The sequence below is a fragment of the Ziziphus jujuba genome, chromosome 1 (genome assembly GCF_031755915.1).
Source record: "Ziziphus jujuba cultivar Dongzao chromosome 1, ASM3175591v1".
Lineage (NCBI taxonomy): Eukaryota > Viridiplantae > Streptophyta > Magnoliopsida > Rosales > Rhamnaceae > Ziziphus > Ziziphus jujuba.
The window spans coordinates 33,252,679-33,266,594 of NC_083379.1; the positions used below are offsets into that span (position 1 = coordinate 33,252,679).

The 13,916-nt window shown below is 30.6% G+C and overlaps 1 protein-coding gene across 1 annotated transcript; it reads left to right on the top strand.

Moving 5' to 3' along the window:
• The first annotated feature begins 2,743 nt into the window (after positions 1 to 2,743).
• Positions 2,744 to 7,583, top strand: LOC107405020 (axial regulator YABBY 5). Its single transcript, XM_048470551.2, has 7 exons — positions 2,744 to 3,428; positions 4,545 to 4,664; positions 5,590 to 5,719; positions 5,837 to 5,885; positions 6,065 to 6,140; positions 6,227 to 6,295; positions 7,222 to 7,583. The coding sequence occupies exons 1-7, from the start codon at positions 3,354 to 3,356 to the stop codon at positions 7,267 to 7,269; spliced, it is 567 nt and encodes a 188-aa protein (XP_048326508.2). The 5' UTR covers positions 2,744 to 3,353; the 3' UTR covers positions 7,270 to 7,583.
• The last annotated feature ends 6,333 nt before the right edge of the window (positions 7,584 to 13,916 follow it).

Here is a 13,916-nt window from a genome sequence, read left to right on the forward strand (position 1 = left end):
TGTCCTCCTTTGGCCATGGAGAAAGGAGAAACCATAGCCATTAAGGTAGAAAGGTGTCATGATCTAGATCCATTAGTATGATTGTTCGCTTTAGAACACTAACCGCATGGTTTGTAGGATTACTCACTAATTTTGTCCCTTTTTACCTTGCATCATTTAGAGCTCATATGTCTTATAATCTACCCTTTGGAGCCCAGTGTTTTCACTAGCTCATCTTCAATTGTTTCTTTGATACCATACTATCCTAATCCAGATCCACTAGTATGATATTGTTGCTTTGAGCCACTACAAGCATGATTTTGTCCTTGGTCCAAGCTCCATTGACTTGTCAAGAAGGTCTCATACTAGCATGAGAAGTGTCCACTAGGGATAGGCAAAATCCAATCCAATCCGTTCAATCCGTCCAATCCAATCCATTTTTAAAGATTTAGATTGGGTTCAAAATATTATAAATTGTATAGATTGGAAATATAAATCCAATCCAATCCATATAATATATTATATAATTAAAAAATTATATATTTTTTATTTTTTCATTTTTATATATTAATTTTAATATTTTTTTCATTTTTATATATCAATTTTTAACTTTTTTTCCCCTTTTTATATATTATTTTTAATATATATATATATATATATTTTTACATCACAAATCCCAAATCAAATTGTAAGTTGTAACCCTAAACTAAACATTTACCTCTGTTGCTGTCCACCAAATCCATCACCATAACTATTAATCACGCCAAGCTTTGATTCAACCATCTGCTCCTTTGCTTCAAGACTCATGGCTTCAAGATTCACAGCAGCTTCAGCATCTGTTCTGCTTCAAGACTCACAGCAGCTTCAGCATCTGTTCCTAAATTATATTTATATTTTTTATTTATATTTTTTATTTGGAAAATTTTTTATTTATATTATATATTTATAAATTAGTAAGTTTTAAACCGATTAACCAATCTAAACAAATTCTATCATAAATGGTTTGATTTGGTTTGGGTTTAACGCTTTAATGGTTTGGTTTGGATTCTGTATTAGTAAAACCGATAAGTATGGATTGGGTTGTATTTTAATCCAAAACCGAACCAACCCAATCCATGCCCACCCCTAGTGTCCACATATATATGTCACTTTTCTAACTCCTACGCGGATGATGTGGAATTGCTCACTAATCTTACTCTTTTTATCTTACATCCTTTAGGACTCAAAGATCTTAAAAAAGATTTTTGCAAAAAGCAATCTATTTTTCTTTTTCACCAAATAAATATGTGTATATATATATATATATATCATTTGGGTGTTGAACTGCCCATGTGCCACAAGCTCAAGACCATCACATAGACCAGTAGGAGTAGAACGTTTTGTTGTGGGTGGTGAGAGCCCACTTATCATCAACGCTTTTAGATTTTAAAACTCAAGTTGGAAGAAATATGGTGGAGCTGGCGTGAGGAAGCACCACGGTTACATATTGGCATCCCCTGAAGCTCTTGACATGGGAGGTGTAACTACACTCGTTGGCAATAATGATGCTGAAAATGTGGGTTCTAATGACCTTTGGGTGCTACATGCGGAGGCAAGGTGGCTTAGATAATTGTTTAGATAAAGACTTGGGTTTGGATTTTCCAATAGGGGTTGTGTATCTAGTATTTTGCATACAGTTATTTTTGACATTTTATCAATGAGAATCGTTGAAGTATGAAAAAAATCATTAAAATTGTAGTGTATCCAACAAATTTTATAGTGTGAGTAGAATTGTCCCATATTAAATTGGAGAATCCAGATCTATTCCATATTTTTAATCTCAATTCTTATTCATCATTGATATAATGTCACCTTATTTAAAAATAGTAACAAAGAGATGAAAAAATTTTGGTGAGATGAAATATCTACTTTTTAATATGCGGTGAAGATTGTATTACTAGTCAAAAAGAAAACAAAAAAATTGGGACAACAAATATCCATTATAAATTGGAAAAAGAGCTTTTTTTTTTTTTTTTTTGGTTAACTGCGGATCTGATCCAACATAAAACCTAGAATTAACATTAGTGGTTGTTACCATCTCATTATTCTCAAGGGAACAAAGAATTTTTAGAGAGAGAGAGAGAGTGAGAGGGGAAGTGGAGTTAATATTTATTTGTGTGTATGGTAAATTTTGATAAAACAAAAGGAAAGTGGTTAGTTCTTTATAGAAACATGTCCAGCTCATGGTCTGCATCTTTCAACAAAATTTGATCTTACTTTTGAACATTCTTATCTTACACGAACGGTGGTCCTATCATCATGTATCTCATGTTGTGGGACGTATCCATATATGTTTATGTGACACACATCCATATATATATTGAGGCTAAAACTCAAACAAACAGCTCATAATTTCTTATCTCTTTATATCTGTATATTAATTTCTCTATCTCTTATACATATAGTTTACATTACCAGGAAATTAATATGATCATCACCAATAACTTTATACAAAGCAAAAGGAAAAAAGAAAAAAGAAACAAAAAAGAAACAAAAACATAATACATATATACTCAAATGATTTAATATATAATATATACAAAAATACAATATATATATATATATATACACGTAGAAGATACATATGTAAAAATAAAAAGGGCAGTAAAAATTTCGCCCCCCTCGTCCGGTTGGAGAGAGTGTAGTCACAGTCAGATGATCATAAATGGTTACCATAACAGGTGGATAGATTTGGTAATGAAGCCAAAGCCTATACCCCTCTTCTTCCTTCAAACCCTAATAACCCTTCTCTCTTCCCACTCGCAATGGCTACCAAGCTGAACCGCTTTTCCTGTCCAATAAACAAACCCGGTTTTCAATAAAACCCACCTCTTTTTTTTTTTTCCCCTTTCTTTTTTTCGGTCCCAGCATTTCCTGCCTGCCGTGGGCACTACTGAACCCAAACCCACTTTTTTTTTATCATTATATTTCCCCTAGCCTTACCTTACCCCTCTCTCTCTCTCTCTCTCTCTCTCTCTCTCTCTCCAACTTCGTCCTTGGAATCTCTTTCTCTTTCTCTTTCTCCCTCTAGGTCTGTATAAATATTTTTTTTTCTCTATAAATATATAATTGGGCCATTTAGTTTTACCGTTGTGATTCATAGCCCGTCTTGAAAGCAAGCAGTTGAGAGAAAGAGAAGAATAAAAAGCCTTTTGCTTTGTGCTACAAGCCTGTTGTATTGCAAATTGCAAAACTTGCAAAGAGCTTAGCTCTCTCTCTCTCTCTCTCTCTCTCTCTCTCTCTCTTTCTTCTTTTTGGGTTTTGGTTTTTGGTTTTTGTTCTTAGTTAAGGGTAGTGGGAGAGTTTGCTCTGACTGCTTGCTTATCCTGAGAGACATGTCGAGCTGCATCGATGTTGCGCCTGAGCAACTCTGCTACATCCCCTGCAACTTTTGCAATATCGTTCTCGCGGTATCACTGATCTTATTATTATTTCTTACAACCTTATTTTCTTTAATGGGGAGATCTGCTTTTCAGCTCCTTATCATCTCCCCCACCTCTCCACTTGTTTTCTTTATTTTTCTTTTTTTTCTTTTTTAATTTTTTAGATCCTGAAAAAAGCAAAAGTCTATGCTTTCTATGATCAGGTTTTGTTGCTGTTATAGTTTCACTGAAATCTATTTTCATTTTTAAAAAAATAAATAAATAAATTTGTTTTGGGGGAAGGGTTTCATTGTTTTTGTTACGGTCAGGTCTCCATCGTTGGACTTTCCTTTTTTCTTCTCCTTTTGCAGTCAAAAAAAGTCATACCTTGAGGTTCTGAGGAGCTCAGACCACAGACTGAGGGAGAGAGAGAGAGAGAGAGAGAATTGGGTTTAAGAAGTGGTTTTTATGAAAATATATAGTTTTTATTTTATTTATTTATTTATTTATTTATTTATTTATTTTTTAATAAAAGGTCAAAGCAAGAAATAAGCAGCGATAGGTTGATGCCAATTATGATGAGGACAAGTCCTTAACATCCTGCCTTTGTTTTTCTTCCTTGTGTAACTTACCTTTCCTTTTACTTAGAAGTAGAACACTGCATTATCTGGCTCTTGTTCCCAAACCAAGCTGCTTTTGCTGATGGGGAAAATCAAATGAAACCGAAAAAAAAAAAAAAATCTCTCTTTGTGTTTTTATTTCCTAAAATCTCCCAAACCACAAGTACCATTTCAAGTATCTTCTCTATTTCTTCCTCTTCCTTTTTTTTTTACGTTTTTTTTAATTTTTTTCTCATTAAATAATCTCATATTTCTGTAAATTGAAAGAAAAAAAAAAAAAACACCCATTACCAAGCACTTTCAAGCTAGTACGCAAGATATGAGACCCTCTCTCTCTCTCTCTCTCAGTAATTAGAATTTTAAGATTTGATTTAAGCTTTGTAAACCAATTTACCTTTCTTTCTTTTTTTCTGTTTTATTTATAAATAGGAAAGAATATAGAAGAATTGGGAAGTTTATCAGGGATACGAGTTAGAATGGTAATAATTATATATATACAGAAGATAATAATGAAGAGGGACAATGATTATGATTGGATGTGCAGGTGAGTGTTCCATGCAGCAGCCTGCTCGACATAGTGACCGTCCGATGCGGGCACTGCACCAATCTGTGGTCCGTGAACATGGCCGCCGCGTTTCAGTCAATGTCATGGCAAGATGTTCAGGTGGTGCTATATATATATATACATGAATATATATAATATATATAATTGTATCAATATATATATATATATATACTTATTCCCACACGCACCAGAAAATACCTTTACAAAGTTTCAGCTTAAATTCAGGGCGCTGATATATATAGATCGAGCTTTTTTTTTTTTTTTTTTTTTGGGGTTTGAGGAAATCTAAGGGTTCAAAAATCGATGATCTATCTGTATTCCTCTCTCACACAAACATAGATCGAGCATTTCAAAGCTCTACTTCTGAAGTTGTTGTTGGGAGGTGTTTCAGAACTACTGAAAACCCTAAGCTATATCAGCCGCCATAACCACCCCTAAAAGAAAAAAACAAACACCTATTTTGTTTTGCTTTTTTGTAGAGGGGTCTCATCCATCAAGGGCTATTATATAGCTAGTTATTGTTTATATTTTTTTTTTTTTTTTGGGTTTGTGTGATTTGATTGACATCATGTAGGTATGTACATATGTTAGGGTTCTTAGTATAGTTTTTAATAAATGAATGAAATGATTCTTTTTTTCTTTTTGATGAGAGATGTTTGTCTTCTACTGTGCTAACACATTATAATTTTATTTTATTTTATTTCTCTTTCAGATCCTTAAAAGTCCCTTCTTTTAACAAACTGTCAATCTGGGTCTTATATATGCTTTCTTTGATATGATAGTGTTTTAACTGATTTTTTTTCAGTCTTATTTCAGCTCCTACCTATTTCTCTCTCTCTCTCTCTCTCTCTGTCTTTAGCTAGCTAGCTAGCTATAGCTTCCGAAACCCCAAAAATTTTCTTTTTTTATAATTATTTTAACTGCAAAAAGATAGATTTTTTGTTTTATATTTTAGTCTATTACATCTTGATCCTGATCTCGATCTTGTTCTTTTTCTTCAAACATTTTTTCAAACACATTGTAGGCTCAAAATTACGGCTACACTGCACCGACAGATTACCGGATTGATTCGGGATCGTCATCCAGAGGCAGCAACAAAATTGCAGTGCGAGCTCCAACTGCAAATGTCACAGAGGAAAGGGTTGTGAATCGACGTGAGCAAACTCATTATCAGCCTCATATAATTATATACATATATAATTTATTATCTTTTATATATATATATATATAGTATTTATGATATTTGGCTGAGTTGTAATTTTCTTTTTCAGCTCCCGAGAAGAGGCAGCGAGTACCTTCTGCGTATAACCAGTTTATAAAGTAACCAAACCTGTCTTCACACTCTTAAATATATATATATATATATATATATATGTATCTTCTTTTCTTTATTTTTGATTTTTTCCTGATAAAAGCAAAGTATCTTGGCTTTTTATGTATATAGCGGTCCAGTGCTTATGTTAGAACATTTTTTATTTTTTATTGTTATTTTTTGGTAGGGAGGAGATACAACGAATCAAGGCTAATAATCCTGATATTAGCCATAGGGAAGCATTTAGTACTGCTGCTAAAAATGTAAGTAATCGTTAGATGGTACAAATATTGTATGGTGAATTTTAATAATTATGTTGGTGTTGACATAGTTTGTTGTCTTTTTATAGTGGGCGCACTTCCCTCATATTCATTTTGGGCTGATGTTGGAGACCAACAATCAGACTAAGCTGGACAATGTAAGTACTTCCTTGCATTCACTGCTTCTCTTCCTTCTTCTTAATTACAATAATGCATGCAATAAACCAAAAATCAAAAGGACAAGGTGAGGTGGAATTCCTTTTCTTTTCATTTCTTTTTCTTTTTCTTTTTTCTGTCAATTGTTTTTGTACACATGAAATGGCTGTGTTTATGTGTGGTATATGAGTGTATAGAAAGAGAAAACTTATGTGTGCATATATTAGTGTTATGTTGTTATATTGGGATCAGAATAATTCCGTGAAAAAACTTATGACTCAATTCCACTAGGCATGCAGTACTACATGACTTAGTAAGTTATTGTATATAAATTTGATCTTCTGCAAATATAAAGTTTTAGAAACATAAAATTATAATAACAACTTTAAGAATTATAATCCCAACTTTAAGTACACTTTCTAAAGTCTGGTTTATAAGTTTGCTTTGTTAAAGGCCTTTAGTCCTTTAACCCTACACAATGATACTTCAAATTTAACTTAACTAATTAGGTAGTACATGGTATAAAGGGAGGTTGCTGTGCCTTCCAAGATTCTTATATATATATCAAGGATTACAATATATTCTAAGCTAAAAGGGAGAGGGAATTTCAGAGACTTGGTTGAATCCAAGATTTGGAGGTGTATTCTAAAGATTGAGTATATCTATTTATGTCTGATTGGTTTCATTAGTTGGAACAGTTATGAGAATTACTTTTATTATCTTTTCCCTTTCATTTACTGTACTGTTAGAACCGATCATACTCGTTTCTTATTCTTCTTTCTGACTTGAAATTTAAATACTAGAGATTCTAAATTGTAAGTTCATTATAAGGAAGAAAGAATGAACTAGAATTTCCATTTTCGCAGCAACACCATGTAAATTTGCCTGAATATACTTCTTCTTTTAAAAAAAACTTATTTGTTAGCAGGGCTCTGGGAAGCATCATCTGTCAAGGACTCCATTGTTAAACAAATGAAGATCTTGATTGTGTTTTCAAGACAACTTGTTTGATTGATGATTTCTGCAGCGTTTTCTTCAGGAGTGTATGGAAACCAAAAAAACAAGGCCTCGACTATGTTGTTTTTACTTAAGGACATAAACTATATCCGTCGTCATCTCTCTGTACTTTGTGACTAGTTGCTTAGGGAATGTTACCTACGTGCATGATTTGAAGTAAGTATTTATTATTACTGTTAAGCTACTTCAATTTCCTCTGTCATGTTCATCAATATCTCCACTTTCCTAGTGAAGATAATGACACTTTATAATAAATTCCACTTTGTTCTTCCATTTTCTCCGTCTTCATCATTTTGGATAACTTGGATAAGAGTGCTTCCTGTTGTGGGTCGCTTTACATTGTCATGCATTCATCGTCCACACACACACACGCATATACATATGAATACTAACTCTCTTGATATTATAATGGTTCTGGAAAAGAACTCCAAACTTTGTATTAAATATTATTTCTTATAACAATTTGAAATCCAAATATAAGATAACTTGTTTTCCTTATTCGATGAATGTGAAATTCTCACAGAATTATAAGCTAGAGCATAGATAACACTTCAAAGTAACAAGCATACCTTTTTAATATATAAGATTATTATTATTATATACTATTTATATATATATACATTTATATATCTACATATATATATACATACGGAAATTCTATGGTGAGGACGGTCCGCATGAGGACCGCAGTATTAGTAACGGTTTTTCATAGTATTAACGATGGTTTTTCAAAAAATCGTCACCAATACTATGAAAAACTGTCACCAATACTATGAAAAACTGTCACCAATACTGTGGTCCGCATGAAGACCGTCCGCACCATAAACGAATTGTATATACATATATCTATATATATATATATATATATGTATCTGGACCTGCTGCCCGCATTTCATAACAAATTGTATATTTTGTGATTATATAAATACACGTTTAATCAGGATTTTTTGTGGTTTAAAGTTGACATCCATATGGCACATGTGTAAAGTTGGTTACATTGAACTATTCTACAGAACATGCAGTATTTGTTAAATTTTTAGAAAAAGTGTTAATTCAACTGTTTATATTGTATATACATATACGGTATGGCCATTGGTAATATCTATTCTCATACGGCTTCAAATTTTAACCTGGATGAAATCACCTCCTCAACTGTAATGAGGTGAAATTTGATAAAGAAAAAACAAATATATATATATATATATATATATATATATATATATAAATGAGGAGTGGAATTTAATTATTTAATATAATATAATACAAGCTTATTTGTATGACCATAAAATAAAGAAGTGTTTTGAGTGGGTCTTTGCCTGCAAAAGCCTAAGCACAAATTGTGTTTGAGAATTTTACAATCATCCCGTGACTGGTCTGTGACTTTCTTGTACATACCAGCATGTTGAATTTCATATCTGAGTGTCATGTTTCTTTCACCTCACTGATCCCAACCACAAAGCACTTGGCAGTACTGATTGTTGGTACGTTATGATTTTTGTTAATTATTACAAATCAAGCATTACTTTTTTTCTTGGAAAAAAATTTTTAAAGACGAAAAATTATTACAGATAAAAAGAAAATTTGCAGTTCTTTTTTTTTTTTCCCCTTAAACATAACAAGCCCTTTATTTAAAGTTATTACACACTAGAAGGCATGCCACCAGATGAAATAAGGATAATTTTAATTATGCAATAACATTTCGTTGGTCAGAAAAACTTGAGACATGGGGCTGCTCCTCAAGCATAGCTTCTGCTTAAAAAGCATTTTTACTCTCTGTATAAAAACCATACTTTTGGCAATTAAACTGACAAGATACTTTGACTGCACTCTAAAAGGTTCTTTTGTTTATCTAACACAAACTAAGGTTAACAAAAACCTCAGGTAGAAACTCTAACTTGAAACTTCTTTTTAATTGGGTTTAGAAAACTTCTTGAGTAGTTAGCTGTTACTTGTTCCACATAATGTGAGAATGTGCTAACATGCATGTCATTTCAATTAATGTTGGTTAGACAACCCATTAATATTTTTTCATAACATTAAATTTCTGACAACCATTACTTCTTATCACATTAATAGATTTCCGTTATAAAGTTAAAACTATGTTGCTAACCAATCAAAATGCTCATAATATATATAATATGTATAATAGCTAATGCTTTAATTAAATAGTTTAGCTTTGTCAATTCACTTAAATGTAATCCACATTATTGAGACATCTATGCTTAATATTTTTATTAGAAAACTATTTAAATATTTTTAAGTTATTTTTCCCCTACCAATGCATAGCTAGCTTTTGGTATACATGATCTAAATTTTCTCAGTTGTTGCCATCTTAAAGTTTCCAAAAACTCCTTAGCATGACTTTTTATGAGCAATATCTATTTTCACTGCGAAACATTGGATGAAAAAGAAAAGGTGTTTCCTTCTTTCTTATTTTTTAACTTTTGCAGGGAGAAAAAAAAAAAAAGATAAAAGCAAGTAAATATCTAAGAAAAGCCTTGGTCTGTCCAAGCATATATATAGACTGCAACCCATAAATCAAACATCAGGTCTGTGAAAAGGAGTTTATGGACCACCATTTTGGCTCTGTGTGGTATCCCATTTCAGCATCCACAGAATCCTTCACAGAAGCACTAACCAAACACTTTTTGTTTGCGATGGATTCCAGTTTTCATTTTGTTGAATTTATCTCTTAGTTTGTTTGTAAATACACACACACACACACACACACGCATATATCAATAATGCTTAATTTCACCCCTACTTAGGAATTCATTAGCGTAGAAGAATGATTTAGCTAACCCATATCCGCAACCTTGTCTTTAAGATTCAACAACAAGCATTTCAAATGAATTAATGTAACGGTCTCCTTATCCTGAAAGTCCTGTAAATTAACCATTGAACATTTATGGTTCTCACAAACAAAATTAAAGAAATACTTAGAGAACCAGATCATGAAAAATAGTAGTTTTCCTAGCATTTGATGCAGATAAAAATTCACAATCTCCTCGATGGTTATCAAATATATATACATATAAATTAGATTCATATCAAGTCAATCAAATAATTTTAATATCAAATTTTTATTTATTAGTGTTTGGTAATATCTATTATAATCTTTAGAAAAAGTTAACCACGCAGAAATTTTGTGAATTATAAGTAAACTTTTAAATCCCACCCTTAAAAAGATCCAAAAAATCTTTACGGTAAAACCATCTAATCCACAATTTTGTGAATTTGGTTATATAACTTTGCTTATTGTGCAATGTATACATAAACTTGTATAAACATAGACTATGCTAATGGACTTTGAACATGTAAATGAAACTATCAAATTGATCTGATATCAGTTTGGTTATACATACATATATAATTTTACTATAACTCAAGACGTTTTTGTCAGTAAAGCTTCAATGCCATAATTAATAGGGTCACTAATACGTATCAAGCTAATATACTTTTCAACAAAACTTCCAATTTTCATCACCGACTTTTATAGTTTGTATCATGGGACGCCCTAGTTTGACGTATGCATATATGTATATATATGAAACAAAAATATTATTTTCTATCACGCCGTGGTAAAGAGATACGTATACTAAATCTTATGTGGTATTAAAGATCAACAAAATTAATAGCAAAAACCATCAATTAAATCACGTAAACTGTCATGTGCGCTACTATGAGTGACAAAACAATGTTATTTCTATAAATCCATTAATGATGAAGCATGTAACTAGGTTATGTTTGGGATAATAATTGAAAATGGGTCCCCACAATTTACAAAATAGAATGAAAAGATTGTGCTAGATTGCTTGCTAGGATAATATAAAAATAAAGCATTGGAAAAGTGAAGGGGTAGAATATAAATAGAAAAAAGAAATAAATTGAATATGAAAAGTAATTGGGAAAAATAGCTCTTATATAAAACGAATAATCAGTGAATGTCCTCGGGATCTTCAAGTGAGTGGTGCTAGATCACGAGCTGGCAAACATTTATTTTATTATATGTATTTTGAAAATATATATATATATATATATATATATACATGTATATAGGCAGGGGAAGTAATAGCCTAATAGGGGTAGGGGGGTCGGTGTTCTGACAATTAGAATCTGAAACGTCAAATAGATGTCTGGCTTAAGCATTCATTTTCATTTCAAAGTCATTTCATCTCTGACTGACTTCCTTCCCCACACTCACTCACTCACCCCCCTTCCCTTCCGCTCCCTCAACTCTCTCTCTCTCTCTCTCTCTCTCTCTCTCTATCTTCCCCTTGGGAATTTGGGGGAGAGTTTGGCACAAGTGTTGTTGTCCTCTCAAGGTGTTCCTACAACACTTTCCAAGTGGGTCTATTTCATGTGCAGACGAGTGTTTACCATTTCCAAAAGCTAAAAGTGGGACCTATTTTGATTAAACTTGAAACATTGATCATCATGGATTGGAGGTACGTAGAGCCCACATACAGACTGGCTAAGGTGAAGGGGATAAGTTCCCTTGTTTTACAACAACTTATATGAAGCCAATAACATGTGATTCCCATGGCATCATGTTCTCTGAATTTGCATTTTGGGGATTCAATATTCGTCTCAATGTATGATAGTTAATACCGCCATGTGTCACTCTACTAATCCAAATCAATCTTCATATATATATATATATATATATGATGTGGGCTGGTATCTATTTTGTTGTTTTGAAATATGTACGGAAAGAGAATCAAGTTTATATTAAAGCTCTGTCAATTAATATTTGGATCGTATTAACATTAAAGATTTAAAATTCAACTAGTAATTTAGTACAAATTTATTAATATATTAAATTTTTTCTTAAAAAACAAAGAAAAAAGAAGTATACATATGATATAAAAAAAAAAAATGAAATCCTATAATTAGTTTTACCATCGGCCAATTTGCTATAATCTAAACATAGTTTCAATCATGAAAATCTATTAAGGTGATGAGCATTATAAACATTTATAAGCGAATAGATATTTAATTGTTTAAAAAAAATATTTTCAAATCATTAATTGAATAATAATACTATCAACACTGGTACAGATCAACACATTTTTCACTTTTTGTTGGTTGTTCTCAATAGATTATAACTTTACCTATAGTAATTTTTACTGGACGATATGATCAATTTATGCTAGCGACAGCATAACTCTATATATTATTGAGCTAAATTATATAGATTAAAGGAGGAGAAACACATGTTTTTACAGTATTTTGGGTACACTCAAATCTTTCTACTATAAATGAGAAATTCGAATTGTACTGTTATTCATGCATCTGAATTTTTATTTATTATTTTTTTTTTCCTTCTTTGCTAAATTCATGCATCTGAATGAATGTTGAAAATAGATGGGGTAGAGGGACCAAAAGCACTAAAAAAAACTAGTTAATCAGAGATGTTGGTTTGAGCCAATTCAGTACACCAAAACAAGGAAGAAAAAATGAAATGCAGGAACAAGAGTTGGGAGTATTCCTTCGTTGTCCACTTTGTAATGGAAGTGTCAGAACTAGGTTGGAGTGAAAATTTGAAAAACTGAAATAATTGTAGGTAGATGATAGCGGACCACAAATATATGAGAGAACTAGTTTTTCAGTTTCTGATTCTACGCATGCTCATAATTTAAAAAATCAAAACTTTCTGTAAAATTTCTATTATTCTAATATCTGAAAAAAAAAAATTAGTTTTCAAATAGAAACGAATATAATTTTTATAATATTTCCAAAATTTTTGATATATTTTTATAATTCTTATAGAAATTTCTATTATAATCACATCAAATCCTTCATAATTTAATTAAAAAATTTATAATTTTTATAGAAATTTTAGAAATATTTTATGAATTTTTTAAAATAAAATTATCAAAAAAATATATGAATATTATTGATGTTTAGTAAAAACTTTTACCAAATTAACATTATTGATATTTTCCTTTTTTTTACATTTTAATTTTCTTTTAATAATCATCAAATAAAAATAAAAAATTCACATTTAAGAAATATTATCCAAAATTACACTAAACATATTCTTAGAGAAAATTAGTATCACAAGTTACAAATCTACCTACCTATTATTATATGTATATATATATATATTTTTTACAATAATAAATTTAATATTTGTATAAATATTAGAAAATAGATAAAATTTAGAACTTAAACAAAAATTGAAAAATATACAGGAAATATATTCTCTGCAAACTCAATTATCATAGATTCATATTGCTAGTATATTAATTATTATATATAAAATTATTAAATAGATATATCTTTTAATATTTATTTATTACATTTAACATTTTAAATTGAAAATTTTTTATGATATTAAAATGACATTCATGAAATATAATATAATTGTTATATATATTTTAATTAATAAATAATTTCATTAAATATATATTTTTGTGCATAATTTTTATTCATAATAACTTATTTATAACTATTAATGTTTATGATAAATTAATTGATTAAGAGAAGACGTATAAAACCTAATTAATATTTTTGCAATTTTTATTATCAATTTAATAATTAATTAATCAATTAAATAAGTTAATCCCATCAATTAAATAAAAATTTTCACTTTTTATAATA